The sequence below is a fragment of the Furipterus horrens genome, unplaced genomic scaffold, assembly GCF_987537825.1.
Source record: "Furipterus horrens unplaced genomic scaffold, mFurHor1.1.pri manual_scaffold_12, whole genome shotgun sequence".
Lineage (NCBI taxonomy): Eukaryota > Metazoa > Chordata > Mammalia > Chiroptera > Furipteridae > Furipterus > Furipterus horrens.
Genome location: NW_028327182.1, coordinates 67,392,600 through 67,410,794, shown reverse-complemented (window position 1 = coordinate 67,410,794; position 18,195 = coordinate 67,392,600). Strand labels below are relative to the sequence as shown.

Sequence of the window (18,195 nt, the reverse complement as noted above, 5' to 3'; positions counted from 1 at the left end):
TGACTAACAAGCCCACACAAAAACCATGAAAATAACTACTTTAGTCTTCTTATTATAGCTATTATTGTATATAATGTGTTACTAGTTTTCTTAGATAAGGAACTATGATCCCTCTTTGAAAGCTTTGGAATCATGTATGTTACTAAATTTATTATTTTTCCAGATTGAACAGGTTAAAAACTATAAGTAGCTCAGGAAGAGTTTTTTTACTAAATAAATTATTAAAAAACTGATTTTCAGAGATTTGACTTTGGAATGTAGTTAATGAACTGTGGGTCTATACTCTAGATTAATTTAACCACTGGTTTTACAGCCAACCAATATTTATTAATTTCTATTTGCTTCCTTGAAGTATCCCATATTAATACTTTGGAAATTATATTCTGAAAGCAAACAACAACAGAAAAACAGAAAAATATATACACAAAAATACATGAAAGATGAAGAGCTTAATAGTTATTTAAAAACAACTAAAACTTGGATTGAGTATTCTCAATAAAATTTGACAGTACAAGCCAGTCAATTTTAAGGGATAAGCCAATTGACTCTGATATACTGAGAGTTTAAGGGGAACTATTTGAATATATTTATTCAGGAGTGAGATAAATATACATTTTTCAACATAATCTCATCTTTGAAGGAAACAATTTTACTTTAAAAAGTTTCATTAGTACTTGGAATGAACAATTTGTTATGAAATCACTTGCTTTTCAGGTACATAATTCTTAAAAAACAAATACAATGATTTTATCAAAATGTTATATTTTTCATCTTTACTAAAATCTTGGGACTTTTAATACATTCATTGAAAAGATCTTTTTTTTTCCTTGACTATCTCAGTTTAAAAAATAGGTCCTACTATTTAAAATAAATTCTACCTTTCATCTCCCAATGAGAGAAAAAAACAACAAATAACATGAAAAATCACATCAAAAAACGTTTTTCTTTATGCCACGTACCTTCTTTGTCATCATGGTGGATAATTGCATCCTGTATTATGTCAGCAAGGTTAAAATGAACTTTCTGATTCTTCCCACGTTTCAGTTTTTTCAGGACTCCTTCCTGCTTCTGAAAAGCCTTCTCTCGCTCATAGTAGGCTTTGATTTGTTCACAGCGCATGCGTTTCACCAGCCGCTGCCTTTGGCCAAGGGGAAGGGTCTCCAGCAAGCACTGGTCAATTTCCATTTCATGGGATCTAAAAATATTACATAGCTGAAAGCAACCTGAAAGAAATATAATGGGAAAGTCACTAGGTCCATTATTACAACAAATATAGTAGCATTATAGAACATATTTGATTTCCTATTACCCATCACATAAATCAGAAACTCATTCATTCCTCTTCATGCTGGACATACAAATGCCAAGCCCTATTTACAGACTCAGAGAAAAACAGAGAATTAATATCTTACTTAAGATTTCATGGTAATAAAACAAATAACAGAATTAGAAACAGATGTGTGGTTTTGTTTAACATCTAACAATCCATGTTTTCTTATTTCTTTAAAGCTACACCAAAGCTCTAAAAGGATTACCACTGTGTTAAAGTCTTTCATCTAATTGAATGATGTTGACTAAGCTTTATATAATAAAATTTGGCAGAAAGCCATTCTAAGTCTTTCCACACACCCTAATGAAAATGGTTTTGCATATCCAGATGACTCTGCTAATCTAATGTAATAAAATATATATAAGCTATAAATTGTGTATATAGAGCATGGGTATGCTATCAATTGTTTATGTTGCACAATGATCCTTTTTTATTAATTTATTGCTAAACACATTTCCCAGTGATTGGTAACATCCATTTCTAAGAGACCTAACAATGTTTAAGTATGAAAGTTGATCAGTGACATGGAGATTTTTCTCTTGGCAATTCAAAATCATGGAGAGAACTGTGACCATTGTATTCTTTGTTTTATTCATATACTGATTAACAAACTGAGTTCTCAGTTCCTAAAATGAAAATACTCTCTTTCACGATGCTATTCCTATTAATACCACTCAAAACACCTATAATGGAATTGTACAAACTCATATATTTTCAGTTTGGTTAAAATTTTTCTATTAGCAAAAAATTTATATTAAAGCACTGAAAATTCTAGAATCTGGCTTACAAATACAGGTTCAGATAAGTGTTTAGATGATCTCTTAAAACATTATAATTTAAGTCTTTAAGAAGTAAAAGTAACTTTGCATGCATAAAAATGAGGTTCATCATATGCCATATCTGGAAATATCATGCAGTAAGAGTACTGCTACTTCATCTTTGGAAAGGTGCCCTATTCCTTTGAAAGAACAGCAAGTTGTGACAATCCTATTTCCATTTCTTTTTCACTTGATGCTTTGCAAAATGTTATTCTCACAACCACCAGGCATGACATTCCTTATGTTGCAAGTAAATAGAACTAAGTTAAGACGGGCTATGGCTTGTACAAGACCCAAAAAGATGATTTTATGACAGTTATAAATATTTCATAAAGTCTCAAAAAAATAAGACAGTTATTTTCTACAGACAGGTATTTAAAATATATGGGGGAGGGGAGAGAAGCAGTATTGGAGGATTTTTTTTTTGGCTGTTTTTTAGCATTTTACAACATTTTAGAATCATACATTTTCATAAAACTTTTAGTATTTGTTAGAGTGACGTTAACAGTACCAAATAACCATACATAAAATATGCCTTTCCAATGACATAAACACAAAGAGACAACTGCAATTCTGAAATAACACATTTCTCTTTCCATATTTGATTAAAGCCATGATCACTGCCACAGATTGTGAGAGTACAGTAACAGTGGACAGAAAATATCTTCTATTTCAAATCTGTCTAGAAAACTGCACCAAGTTTGATTCAAAGACTGGATTCTCAAGTCATTTTGACTTCCATGACTTTCCTGGGTGGCCAGCAAGTGCCCAGGGAATCTTTGGAACCAGTGAAAACCTAAAGAAGTAAAACCAATAGCATCAGTGTCATGTGCTAAGTAGCACACAGTCAAACATGGAGGATAACCTAATAAACACAACAATCATCTAGTTTTTACATCTTGAAGAGGGTCTTAAATAAAGTTTAAGGAGCGTGCAGTGACAGCTCATAATTCATTGAGCAACCCTGTCAGGCTGTCACAAAGGAGCACTGAGAGTAGTTTGCAAATTAATCCCTCCCCTTAAGATTTGGAAAATAAGAAGGTAAGGCTGTTAATTTCAAATTCATACATGTATACAAGATTGAGCTCTATACTGATGATGTACTACAGAATTGTATACCTGAAACCTATATAATTTTATTAACCAATGTCACCCCAATAAATGCAATAAAAAAAGGAAAAGGAAAAACAATTAATCTTAACTAGATTGTCTTGTTAAATAATTCCTCATGCTTTGATTTTAAATGGCCTAAACTTTGATTTATTCTGTATTCTGAAAATATACTGAGCACTGAAACTTATTTTTGTCTAATTTTGAGTGGATCAGCTATTTCTGTATACATGCTGCTGCCAATCTGTAAGACAGTCACTAAATAAAACAAAGCTATAGGAAATACAGTTTGGAGATGGTCTACTCAAGACTTATTGAACTTTATCACTAGGGCACTAAGATGAAAATTATCTCAACTCACTTTGGAGACTAGCATAAACTTGCTATCAAAACCAAATAAGGACCAAAACGGGCATCATAGATCAATCTCCTTTATAACTACATATGCAAATAGTCTACATGAATATTACCTAAATGAATCCAGGAGTGTGCAATTGGTTTGTGGAATGGAAGAGTGGCTTATATTCGAACACCTCTGAATGTTCATCACTGCTTTAAATTGTGTTCCAGATTTAGAAAGGAAAGGCTTCTATCCTACCTAAGTATGAAGGTTTTAGTCAACATGGGGGGGGAAAGGAAAAGAAATAAGGGCCATAAAATGTGGGTAGGAGGAGGAAATATCAATTAACATTGTTAATACTGTTATCTAAATAGAAAACAACACACTCTATGACTCTATTAGAATTGATAGTCCAGAATTTTGTTCAACATAGGTCAATACGCACACAGAAGAAAGCTACGTTTTCAAACCTAACAATACTTGTAGAGCTTCACTAATGCATAGAAAAAATTAAAGATATCATTTCACACTCACTTGACTGACAAAGCTAATAAGTGTTACAATATTGGAAAAACTTAGTTAAATTTAAGGTGTATCTCTCCTACAACTAACTATGAACTCTAGAAACCTTTTGAAATATATGGCAAATAAAATAAACAAATACAAAATAATCTATCATGCAATGAAAAAGATTAGAAGTAACAAAAAACAAACTTTGTAAATAATCCATTCCCATATTTTTGAAGGAAATACATATGTTTTGCCAACTATCTCTTCAATATTTTCTATTTGTAACATTTGTAGAAGAATAGACACTTTGATTAATGGAACAGAAAAGAGAACCTAGAGTTAGTTCTGCACAAATAGAACGAACACGTTTGTGACAAGTGTAAAAATAAGTTACTGAGGACAGCCTTTTCAACAAATGATTCTGGAGCATTTGGACATCAGCAAGAAGAAAAAATGAACGTTAACCTAAATCTCACATCTTATACAAAAATAGACCAAAAATGGATCATAGACTTAAATGTAAAGCATAAAACTAAGACTTTCAGACGAATGTAGGAGAAAATCTTTGACACATTATTATTAGGGTTAATATCAAAACATAGTTCATAAAAGAAAAAAGTGTGCCCTAACTGGTGTGGCTAAGTGGATTGAGCATTGGCCTGCAAACCAAAGGGTCACTGGTTCAATTCCCAGTTAGGGCACATGCCTGGGTTGCAGGCCAGGTCCCCAGTTGTGGGGGCATGAGAGGCAACCACACATTGATGTTTCTCTTCCTCTCTTTCTTCCTCTCTTTCCCTCTCTCTAAAAATAAATAAATAAATAATTTTAAAAAGAAAAAAATTGATTAACTGGATTCTTTCAGAACTAAGAAAATTGCTCTATTAAGAGTATAAAAATGCTGCAGACTGGGGGGGAAGTTCTTGGAAACCACATGTATAACAAAATAATCACACCTAGAATATATCAAAAAAAAAAAAAACACCCTCAAAACTCAACAGTAAAAACACAAACAATCTAATCAAAAAATGTGAAAAAGACATGAGACATTTCACTGACATATATGGATGACAAATAAGTACATTTGAAGATGTTCAACATCACTAGTCATTAGAGAAATGAAAGTTAAAACAAGATGATGTATCACTACATGTGTTAGAAGAGCTAAATAAAAATAAAATGTGTCCTGGCCAGGTGGTTAAGTTGATTAGAGCATCATCTAGTACAGTAAAAGGTTGTGGGTTTGATTCCTGGTCAGGGCATATGCCAAGGTTACGGGTTTGATCCCTGTTTGAGGATGTGGAGAAGCTGGATCTTTCGCCATTGCTAGTGGGAATGTAAAATAGCACAGCCATTCAAGAAAATAGTTTGTCCACTTCTTTAAATAACTATATTAAGTATTAATCTTTCCAGGTGAGATTATGAGGCTCATAAAACTATAAAACTCAGAGACGAAAACAGAAATTTCATGACATTGGACTTAGCAATAATTTATTGGATAAGATGCCAAGAGCACAGGCAACAGAAGCAAAAATAGACACTGACTAACTTAAAAACTTTTGTACATCAAAGACATAGTCAACAGAGTAAAAAGGCAACCTATGGAATGGGGGAAAATATTTGTAAAGCACATATACCTGATAAGGTATTAATATCCAAACATATAGAGAACTCTTATGACTCAACAATAAAAATATCAAATAACCAAAGTTAAAAATAGGCAAAAGACTTGAATAAATGTTCCTCTAAAGATGCTAATGCAAATACACAAGCACACTGAAAAGGTGCTCAAAATCACGAATCATCGAAACCACAATAAGCCATCACCTCACACTCATTAGAAGGGCAATTACAAAAATAAAAATAAAAACAGAAAACACTTTTGCATTATTGGTGGGATTATAAAATGGTACAACCCCTATATAAAACAGCAAAAAGGTTTCTCAAAAATTAAAAATAGAACTACCATAAAGCTCAGCAATCCCACTTCTGAGAATATACCCAGAAGGTTTGAAAACAGGATCCCAAAGAGCTGTTTGCCCACCTACGTTCATTGCAGCACAGTGCACAGTGGTTAAGAAGTGGAAGCCACCTAAATGTCACAAATGGATGACTGGTTGGATGAAACCATGTGTTTACATGAAAAGGAGTATTATTCTGTCTTTAAAAAGATGGAAACCCTATAACATGATATAGCATGGATGAACACTGAGGACATGATAAATAAAATAAACCAGTAACAAGAAGACAAATACTGTATGATTCCATGTATATGAGGAGATTAAAGTAGTTAAATTCATAAAAACAATTTAGAATGGTGGTTGCCAGGGGCCAGTAAGAGAAAGTAAGAGCTGTTGTTTAAAGAGTACAGCTATATCAGATTTTAAAGATAAAAAAAGTTCTGGAGATTTATGTCACAACAATGTGAATTTATTTAACACTATTCAACTGTATATTTAATGAATGACCCATGGACAAGGACAGAAGTGGGGACTGACTGTGGTGGAGGTAGGTGGGCGGAGAAGAGCAAAGGGGGAACAAGTGGGACAACTATAATAGAACAACAATCAAATAATCAATAGAAAAATAATTTTAAAAAATGGTTAAGCTAGCAAATGTTATGTGTCTTCCCACAATAAAAAATTTGAGGTAGAGAGCCCAGAAATAAACCCAGGTCTATACGGACAACTAATATTTGACAAAGGGGGAAGAAACATAAAATGGAGTGAAAACAGCCTCTTCAACAAATGGTGTTGGGAGAATTGGACAGGGAAATGCAAAAAAAATGAAACTAGACCACCAACTTACACCACACACCATAATAAATTCAAGATGGATAAAAACTTAAATATAAGAAATGACACCATAAAAGTCCTAGAGGAAAACATAGACAAGAAAATCTCAGATATCACACATAGCAATATTTCACCGATATATCTCCTACAGCAAAGGAAATAAAGGAAAGAATAAACAAATGGGACTATATCAAATTAAAGTTTCTGCTCAGCAAAAGAAAATATCAGCAAGATGAAAAGGGAACCAAGAGTATGGGAAAACATATTTGCCAATGATACCTCAGACAAGGGATTGATCTCCAAAATATATAAAGAACTTACACATCTCAACACCAAGAAGACAGACAATTCAATTTAAAAATGGGCAAAGGACCTGAACAAACACCTCTCAAAAGAGGACATACAGAGGGTCCAAGAGCATATGAAAGAATGCTCAACATCACTAGTCATCAGAGAGATGCAAATTAAAACCACAATGAGATACCACTTTACACCAGTCAGAATGGCCAGCATCAACAAATCAGCAAACAAGTGCTGGCGAAGATGTGGGCAAAAGGGCACCCTACTGCACTACTGGTGGGAATACAGACTAGTGCAGCCACTATGAAAAACAGTATAAAATTTCCTCAAAAAACTAAAAATAGAACTGCCTTTTGATCTAGCGATTCCATTGCTAGGATTATACCTGAAGAATACTGCAACACCAATTCAAAAGAACTTATGCACCCCTATGTTCATAGCAGCACTATTTCCAATAGCCAAGTGCTAGAAACAGCCTAAGTGTACATCTATAGACAAGTGGATCAAAAAGCTGTGATACATTTACAAAATGGAGTACTATGCAGCAGAAAGAAAGAAGGAACTCCTACCATTTGCAACAATATGGATGGAACTGGAGAATATTATTATCAAATACCATATGATATCACATAATACAGGACACTAATGAACAACACAAACAAATGAGCAAAATAGAACCAGAGGCAAGTAAACAAGAAGCAGACTGAAAGTTACCAGGGTGGAGAGGGGAGGGGAGGAGGGGGTGGGGATGGACTGTGGGAGAATGGGGGGTTGGGGGGAGCAATGGGGGAAAAAGTGGGACAACTGCAATAGAAAAAAAAATTTCTTTTTAAGTGTAGGTAAATGAGAATAAGACAAGAGGCTGCATCATAAGGGTTTTAAAAAGATAGATATATAGTTTAAGTATTTAATGAAAAATGCATTTGCAAATATATGGTTTATCCTACTTTATAAAAATGTTTGCTATGAACTCTTGAGAGGCTAGAGGTAGCTGTCCAGGAAGGAAATTAACATGCTTATATGCAGGTATTGCGTGCGTGCACACACACACACAAACTTACATGTACACACCCAACAACTCTCTTGGCAGAAGTTTTATTCTCAGAATCAATTGTTCTAACATGCTTCCAAAGATATTTTTTACTTCATATACAATGACAATGAAACAAAGGAAGAGCAAGGATTTTCAAAGACAGAGTACTATAATCAATTTCAACATACTCCCACAGAACCTTTAAAAAAAAAGTCTTAAGCATTGAAGTCTTTAAAATTGCTAGATTTTAACATTCTTGTAATGAAGCTGCAGGTCCATATCCTTCTTTACAGAGCAAAAAATAGTACAAAGTAGTTACATTTAGAGAAAATATAGATGTTATGCCCTAAAATATCTCAGGATTGAAGTGCATGATGTCTGTTTCAGATAATCCCACACTGAAACACTTTCCTGAAATGTACAAAAATAAATTTAAATTCTTATCAAAATCAACAATATTTTTCAACTCATTACTGTTCTTTTTTTCCCTTTATGTACCATGTGACCATTTCTTGGGTTTCCATCTAATTATTAGGTCATACCTTTCTAATGAGAAAATGTAAAAAATGTTTTATTTTTTTAATTAAAATGGAAATAAAACAAACACACAAGACACAAAATTACTGCATAGTCTAAATTATAATTATTTTGTACATATCAATATATATGTTTCCACATTTAATATTTCCCTTATATTTATTTAATAACAAGTGGTCTGATTCTGATAAATAGCTTTTCAGTAAATATAGATTAACAGTCATAATTCTTCTCAGGATTTGTTTCAGAGTAACAATAAAACTGAAGATTGATACCCTGAGGTGATGTTCCTGATCAATATCCAAGTGGGCCCAGATGTCTAATGACATCTATGGTTGATGGAGGGTACCATGTCATGAATGCTCTGTCCTGTGTCATACACAGATGGTTCCAAAATCATACCCATGAGCTAATGCCCAACACAATGATTTACCTTGATACAATGAGGACTGAATGACCAGGATCCTTTCAAGAGACAACCCAACTACATTCAGAATCTACAGAGCCTAGTGATTTAAAGTCTCACTTCTGGGTATCAACTAGCTATTATCTTATCACTTACACACTCAACGGGAACTTCTCCAGGAAGTCCACCCCCTTTAAGATTGGAACTGCCTCCTGAAAGCTATTCTTAGATGCTTGTAATGGAATATGTCATATTACTGAAATCAAACCTTGTCTTTTCATGACTGTCCCTGCCTTTCTAAATACAATGCACATACTACTGGGTCTTTCCAAGTTTGTTTTGTAACCCCAATTGCGGCCCTATCCCTTCCAAGAGAGGGAAATATTATGAAATTAAAATGGTCTCTGACAAGCTTGAATTTCTGGGTAGCTCAAGAGAGATGCTCTCTTTTGGTTCATACTCAATAAAATAGTTAGCTCTCTACCCCAAATATACATTTTGGGGTACTAAATCTTCTGCTCTGAATCCATATCTACACATCAACAGTTTCAATTATGGTTGAAAGGGACTCAGATCACTCTACTCCTTCCAGACAATTTTATTTTAATAGACAATTTCCTGGTGTTCATATCGTCTGATAATGGGATACCTGCCAGTTTCAACACACTGGTTCCCTACTAAGGAAACAAAAGCACTGACTACATTTATGACCCCACTAGTCAGTCAAGCAGCTTCCTGGATTACTTTAGTCTGAGTTCTGCAGCAACATTGTAAAACAAACATTGTATATTTCAAGTATAAAACCAACAAGCATATGTTTTACCTTAACAACTCCTCCTTACATTTCTTTTTCTTTATAATTCAAAAGCTTGTGTGTGTGTCCATGCAAATCTAATTTCATGGCTGTAAATAAATTTTTTTAAGTTCATAATTTTCCTGGGTCTTGTAAATTTTATTACATAAAATGTTCCTTTGATATAAGATACTTGTTGTTTGATATTAATTTGATATAAAATATATTCAGTCCTAAAATGGGTTAAGACAAAATTGAATTTCACGTTTAATACATAATTTTGGCTTTATAAACTCTGGTTATTTTTTCCCTTTTCTCTGTAAAGTTAAAAATTTATGAAAAAAATCAGATGATAAAATTTATATTATTATTTTTTGGTTAAAAACATCCTAGGTTATAGTTTGTGTTTTAAAATTATTTCCATTGCTCTTCATATTAATTTTTTTAAATTATTTGTTTATTTATTTGTTTGTTTTATTTTTAGAGAGAGGGGAAAGGAGAAAGAGAGGGAGAGAAACATCACTGTGTGGTTGCCTCTCACTCGTGCCCCCAACTGGGGACCTGACGTGCAACCTATTCATATGCCCTGACTGGGAATCGATCCAGTGACACAGCTCGCAGGCCAACGCGCAATCCACTGAGCCACAGCACGCAGGGCCACATCAACTTTTAAGGCACAATTTCAGATTAAAAAAATTTTTCAAAGTGACTATAAAACCCAGTATCAAAACAAAGAGTATAATTCACAGAGAAATAATGTCAATTTTTAAAGGAATAAAACAAAAATATCATTAAATTTTCATGAAACTACAAAAGACCCCAAATAGCTTAAGCAATACTGAGAAAAAATGAACAAAGCCAGAGGCATCACACTACCTGATATCAATTTATACTGTTGTCAGAAAATCAGGCTCTTCCATGGGATCATGAGGAAAGCATTCCAAGCACCCATGCATGGGATATTGTGGTATGATTTGGTTTATTCAGATGGAAATCTTTTCCTGAGTAACACTGTACCATCTCTCTCCATCCGCCATGAAAAATGTCCAAGCTTCTGTTCGGCAAGGCCAAAACAAAAGCTTGTGTCCAGAATTTCTGCTTCATATTAAAGTTCAGTTCTTCAGATGTGACACCATTGTTGCAGGCTCCAGTAGTTGCTAGATCCACATGGTCACATGCTCCTGGGAGAGATAGCATGGGAACAAATGGGGCAAGTTTGTTGCCAGGTGTGTGTGGGAAGAGAGAGAGAGAAAGAGACAGAGAGAGAGAAAGTGCTTCTTTGTTCCCCTGGAATTATATTAGCTTGGGTTTGGGTTGGACCAGGTCCCAATCAACTTCCCAAGCTTCTGTGAACTTCTTGGTGGTTCCATCCCCTAGTTAGTCTGACAGGCCTGTTTGATCAAGTACCTTCCCCTGTGTTGCCCCCTCCAACAGTCTTAGTACCAGAGCTGGGTGGGGGAAGCACTGTTAATCCCCTTGGTGGAAAAATGCTCTAATCTCCTGGAGTGTGAAGCTGTAGCTTCTCCGTGAAGCAAACCAGCTCATGCTTCTCAGTTTATTAAACTCAATGTTTAATTCCCTTTACTCCCCTTTCTTATTAATAATTAGCTAACTATCTACAGTAACTTTCTTCCCTGAAGACTTTCACCCTTGTAATCATACAAGCATAAATGAATGAAGGTCGCATCTTCTCTAGCTGCTTCTTGCTGTCAATGGGCAGAGTTCTGCCTAGTCCCAGGATCAGAGGGTTTTTCTATCTGCTAAAGGAACAAAGGAGCAAAAAAAGAAGGGTAGTCTTCAATACTACAGAGCTATGATCATCAAACCATCATGGTAGTGGCAGAAAAACAGAGACACAGACCAATGGAATGGAATTGAGAGCCTGAAAATAAAACCACAAGTACATGGACAAATAATTTTTGACAAAGGAACCAAAAACACACATGAATTTTTTAAAATCTCTTCAAAAATCAGTGCTGGGAAAGTTGAAAAGCCACATGCAAAAGAATAAAACTAGATTACAGTTTGCCCCATGTAGAAAAATTAATTAGAAATAAATCAAAGACCTAAATATAAGACCTGAAACAATAAATTACACAGAAGGAAACATACACACTAAAGTTATGGATCCTGATTGTAGAGAATATTTTATGAAATGACCCCAAAGGCAAAAGGAGTAACAGCAATAATACATGAATGGAACTATATCAAACTAAAAAGCTATGCACAGCAAAAGAAACTGACAATGAAACAAAAATGCAACCAAGTGAATGGGAGATGATATTTGCAAACAACAGCTCCAACAAAGAGTTAATATCAAAAATATATAAAGAACTCATATAACTCAACACCATATAAACAAACAATCCAATTAAAAAAATGGCCAGAGGACCCGAACAGATACCTCTTCCAAGAAGACATACAAATGACAAACAGATATATAAGATGATATTCAAGTTCACTAGTTATTAGGGACATGCAAATCAAAGCTACAATGAGATACCACCTCACACTTGTTATAATGGCTATTATCAACAAGACAACTAATAACTACTATTGGAGAGGTTGTGGAGAAACAGGAACCCCCATTCATTGCTGGTGGGAATGTAGACTTGTACAGCCATTATAGAAAACAATCTGGTGGATTCCTCAAAAAATTAAGACCAGAGTTTCCATATGACCCAGCAATTTGTCTTCTGGGTACCTACCTGAGAAACTCAAAAGTATTTATTTACAAAGATATATGTACCCCCGTGTTCACTGCACCATTATTCATGGTGGTGAAGACATAGAGACAACCAAAGTGTTCTTGATAGAGAACTGGATAAAGACATATTACACACATACTATGGAATACTACTCAGCCATAAGAAAATATGAAATAATGCCATTTCTGACAACATGGATGGACCTTGAGAATATTATGCTAAGTGAAATAAGTAAGTCAAAAGAAGTGAAGAACCATATGAATTCATTCATATGTGGGATATAAAGCTGAAACTCAGACACAGACAACAGTGTAGAGGTTACCAGAGGCAAGGTGGTGGTTGTGTAAAAGAGGCCAGATATTTGGTGATGAAAGTTGATGTGAGTTTGGATGGTGGACTCATAATGCAATACAGATCACAGAAATCTACATTTGAAATTTATATGGTCCTGTTAACCAATGTTACCCCAATAATTTAAATTAAAAAATAAAAAAAACAAGTAAATAAAAAATTCACAAGGAAACATCCCTATGTCCAACATAAAGACCCTCCTCTCAGGTCTTAGTTATTGCATTAAACACCCTTGGCTTTAGTCTCATACCACTCCATTCTACTGGGCAGACTTTTCACAAATACATATATTTGCTATACCCAAAATAATGATATAGCAAATAAAACTAGTTGTAATCTATGAGCCCATCATCAATGGGCTCTATCTTTCCCATTGAAGATATTACTAATTAGAGTCCCAAACAAACCAGCCTTTTACATACCTTCCATTTTCATTCCTGTCTTCCTGCTACTACATTACAGTAGTCCCTCCCTATATCGTGGTTCACTTATTGCGGCCTTACTCTACCACAGGATTTTTAAAAATATTATATTTGATTATTTATCGTGGATTTTTCGCTATATCGTGGGATTTTGCAGTACTGTACATGTATGTTGGTAAAGTTACGTAGGTTTAAGAGTGTAGAACAAATGTAAGGTTCCTACTTCACCGGGTTGGGGGGGAGTGTCTAGAACGTAATACCCGTGATAAGTGAGGGAATACTGGTATATGGAATCTTAAACTATCATTAGCTACTGGCAGTGGCCCATTATTTCTTCTGGGAGCATCATCCTTCTGGGAATCACCTCACTTCTCTCACTTCTGGTAGTTCTAAGTGGGGTAATTAATTTGGTTGCCCAACTCAACTGCTCACATGATTGGAAATGTGACCTAGGTTGAGCATATCATAATGGCCATACATGGATAGGAAGTGTTGGGTTCTCCTGCCATTATTAGCCATATCTATTCCTTTGGACACTCTGAGCTTCCTGATCTATTATTGTCCTTGTGATCCCATTGTGTTGGCCCGTCTTGTCTTTTGTAACTTGGTGTGTTTTCTCTGCAATGTCACAGCTCATAAGAACTACTGATGGAGGCTTTTTTTCTCAGAATTCTTGTAGATAGATAAGTGCTCCATATATTGTGGGAGGTGATAGGAGGGTTGATGGAGAGGGTGGTGTAAGGTGACCTGAGGCAGGGATAGACAAGACTGAGATCTCTGAATGTCAAGAAATACATTGAGACCTTTTAAAGATACAAGAAAGCAGCGTACATACTAAACCTTATAAGGTTTAGAGTTCATTTTCAGCACAAAAAATTACTGTAGATATTGGGAAAATTTAGAGAAAAACTGTTAAAACACGTTTTCATTAGAAAATATTAATGGCAGTCATTTATGTAAACTGATTACTATTGATGATTCATATTAATTTATCAAATATTACCGTGCTATTAATATGTGTCCAATGTTGTTAATATAAGTTAAAACACCACACCAAGTTTTTTGTAGAAATCAGTCTTTCTTCGCCTAAGGGTGTCCAGATCCAGCCTAGAACTGGCAAAAGTACGTCCTCACCGTAGGCCAGGGATATGTAAAACACCCAGTGATCGCTACTACCGCCGTTCAGCTCTCACTCAGGATGCCTTTACCATTGATTATGTGGGGAAACATGAATAAGGCACAAAAGCACCTGAAACTATACCCACAGCAACACCTAGGAACTTATAAGTTTTCAGAAAATTGATTTTAAGTAATGTCCTTGGTATTACTCTCTGTAGAGTCTCGAACTAAAATTGCTACTAATAAGTCCATTAAAAATTATTAATCAAACATTCAGAAAGTATCTTTACAGCATTGTACTCCAGACTAGATTTTTAAACTAGCATGTTCCAGCATTTCTAGAATTCTCATGGATGTTAATTTCACATTCAGATTTCTCTTTCTGTGATATAATGAAAACCTATTAAGATGTACCTTTAAAATTTCATTTATGCTTAAATAAACAAAGATAGAATTAAAACAAGGTAAAAAAGAGGAAATAAAGATATTAAATGTGATATACTTTAGAGGCTGTTGTCTATAAATAGAAACTTGAGTTTCATTAAGAATTCCTTTTTTCTAAAGCCATTTGAACTGTAAAGACTATGAACCTTCTATTAAAAATCACCATCTCTACTAATTGTTTAAAGAGAAAAGTCTTCTCACTGTGTTAATAAAACAAGAATGAATTTTATTATGCATTTTATTGTTTAAAATTAAATGACTGATAGATGATAGATGATAGATAGATAGATAGATAGATAGATAGATAGATAGATAGATAGATAGATAGATAGATATAGATAGATGATAGCTGGATGGTTGGATAGATGAATAAATGTTCTGATCGTTTGAAACCAGTTCTCTGGAAAAGAGTGAGTAGAGAAAGCACAGGAACCCTGGAGATGAGAAACAGGAGAAAAGTCAAATGTGCACTATGGATGCATTCCTGAGCTATCACTGCTGACCCACACAGACACTGATGCCAGAAGCCTATCTTGTTAGCAGTATTAGTTCAGGATCTGCTCTCAAGTGAGAGCTGAGGACATGAAACTCAAGGCTGGACCCTGCTTAACAGGCCTGGTAGATATAGGGCTCAGAGCAAGTGTGGAGTCCAACAATAACCCTCTGACTAAAATTGTCTAATTGAGATTTTAAAATATAAAATAATCTATTGAGTGTTTCCCAATCTTGTGGCTTAATAAATAAAGCACAGTGGTTTGATTATAATATTTTTATGACTTCTGCTTGCTAGTCAAATTCTCTATGACAGGTCAGGAAATTCAGTGTTTCAAGATTAAAAAAACAAACAAACCAACCTAGAAACAGCAAAAATACTCACAATCAAGTAGATAAACACACTGTCATATTTCCACACAACAGGATACTATTCAACAACAAAAGAGAACAAACCTGATGCATGCATCAACATAGATGAGTCTCAGATGGAATACACTAAAGGACAGAAGCCAGTTTCTTCAGATCACTAAGCACACATTTATAATAATATACACCCAGTAATTGCATTCCTGACATTTATTTCAGAAAAATGAAAGCATATGTCTACACAAAAATCATTAGAGAACTGTAAATAACAAATTTATTTCAAGACAAAAAGTAGAAACAACAAAATGTTTCCCGATAGGTGAATAAACAAACCACGGTACATCCAAACTGTGGAATACTACTCAGTAATAAAAAGGAAGAAACAATCTATATACACAGTAACTCAGATGGATCGCAAGAGCATTATGCTGTACAAGAGAAGCCAATCTCCAAAGATCACATCTATATGATTCCACTTATATAACATTCTGGAAAAAGCAAAGTTATAGGGACAGAAATGAGATCTGTGGTTGCCCAGGGCTGTGGGGGAGGAGACTGTGAATGGGCACAAGGAAACTTTTTGGAGTGAGGAAAATGTTCCAAATCTAGGTGGTGGAGCAGTTGCATGATAATATGCATTTGTCAAAATGTAACAAAGTATACACTTAAAAAAGCTCTGGATGTAAATTGTACCTCAATAAACGTGACTTAACAAAACAGACAAAAAAAATACTTCAGTCTAGAACCAATTTTTCACATTTCTGTAAGACAGTGTTAAAATAGATATTTCAAAATACTGAGGCATATTCAGTTACATGCTGCTACAATGAACACTTTTAATAAGAGAAAAATACTTTTGGTATGACTTTTTTAACAAAATAAAATAAATCACTTTCAAAAGGATGAGGTAGAGTCTTGTAAACAAATTCCAGTCCTTGTCATTTGGTGTAAATCAGAGGAATAAGAGAAAAAGAATACTCAGTATTACCAGGTGTCTGGTTAAAGTGAAAAAGGACATAGTAACTCCATCCTTGCCCTAAATTCTCACTCTACATCACATGTCACAGATTTCTAAGAGTTTTCTTATATCATCACTGGACTTCAGATTTCAGGATTTTGGCAATAAATATGTCATTTTCATAGCTATATGTTCAGTTCCAAGAACAGCACTGCACCCACTCTGTATCCTGCAGTGGCTCAGTCAATTTCAACTACAGAGATGAATGAATGTGTGATGGATAAAGAAAAGGAGAGAAGGGGAAATTATTGAGTTGGCCAAAAAGTTCGGTTTTTTTCCTCTTAAGATGGCTCTAGTAGCGCTTAGTTGTCTTTAATTTCATTTGAAATGATGTTGTTAGATTGTATTGTGACAGCTGTCATATCAGTGTGTATTTTTAAAAAACTTATCAAAATTGGTCAATTTTTGTGTAGTCATTTTACTATTGTAGGTAGAAGAAAATAAGCAATACTTTTGGCATATTATGTTTTATTATTTCAAGAAAGGTAAAAATGCAACTGAAACTCAAAAAAAGATTTGTGTAGTATATGGAGACTGTTGGAACATGTCAGAAGTGGTTTGCAAAGTTTCATGCTGGAGAATTCTTGCTGGACGATGCTCCACAGTAGGGTAGACCAGTTGAAGTTGATAGTGACCAAATTGAAACATTAATTTAGAATAATCAATGTTCTACCACAAGGGAGATAGCCAACACAATCAAAATATCTAAATCAATAAAGTTATTGATGAAAGTAAAAAGTGTCTTTTATTTTATGGAAAAAACACACACAAACTTTTTGGCCAACCCATTATTAATGGACTGATTGACTGACTTTCACACACACTAATAAAGGGATGATATGAGCTATATTTTTCAAGTGAGGAAATCAAGTACCAAGTCCTAGAGATGTCACCAAAGGTGGAAGAAAAAAAAAACTAGAAAGTAGCTGAGACACCCTAGGTTAGCCCAACAGTCCCCATAGGTAACAGCTGAGTCTTCCCAGATGGTTGGGGAGGATATGTGCTGCCTTCATCACCAAAACTGGCTACATTTATAGGAGTTCACGCCAGCAGAAAAAACCACACCATATTTTGCTGGGCATATCTTAAACTAATTTTTGCTGGTACACCAGAGGTTGTGTTCTTTATGGATCACTGGTGAGATAAGAGAGAAAGATCAAGACTTGTGTAGGATCTCATGAGAAGAGAAAAGGTGATGCAGCATGTGGCCCTGCACTGATCTATTCATGACTGCCCTGCTGAAAGGGTATAAGCTCAGTCCCTCAAAGCTAACCTAATATGTAAAGTTGTTCAGAGTATAGAA

The 18,195-nt window shown here is 34.6% G+C and overlaps 1 protein-coding gene across 1 annotated transcript in view; it reads right to left on the bottom strand.

Moving 5' to 3' along the window:
- The window catches only part of MYO16 (myosin XVI), a 654,868-nt gene that overhangs the window by 558,254 nt on the left and 78,419 nt on the right, over positions 1 to 18,195 (bottom strand). Inside the window, exon 3 of the mRNA XM_090257968.1 lies at positions 960 to 1,223. Coding sequence (XP_090114094.1) covers positions 960 to 1,223 — 264 coding nt within the window. The remainder of the gene's footprint in view (positions 1 to 959; positions 1,224 to 18,195) is intronic.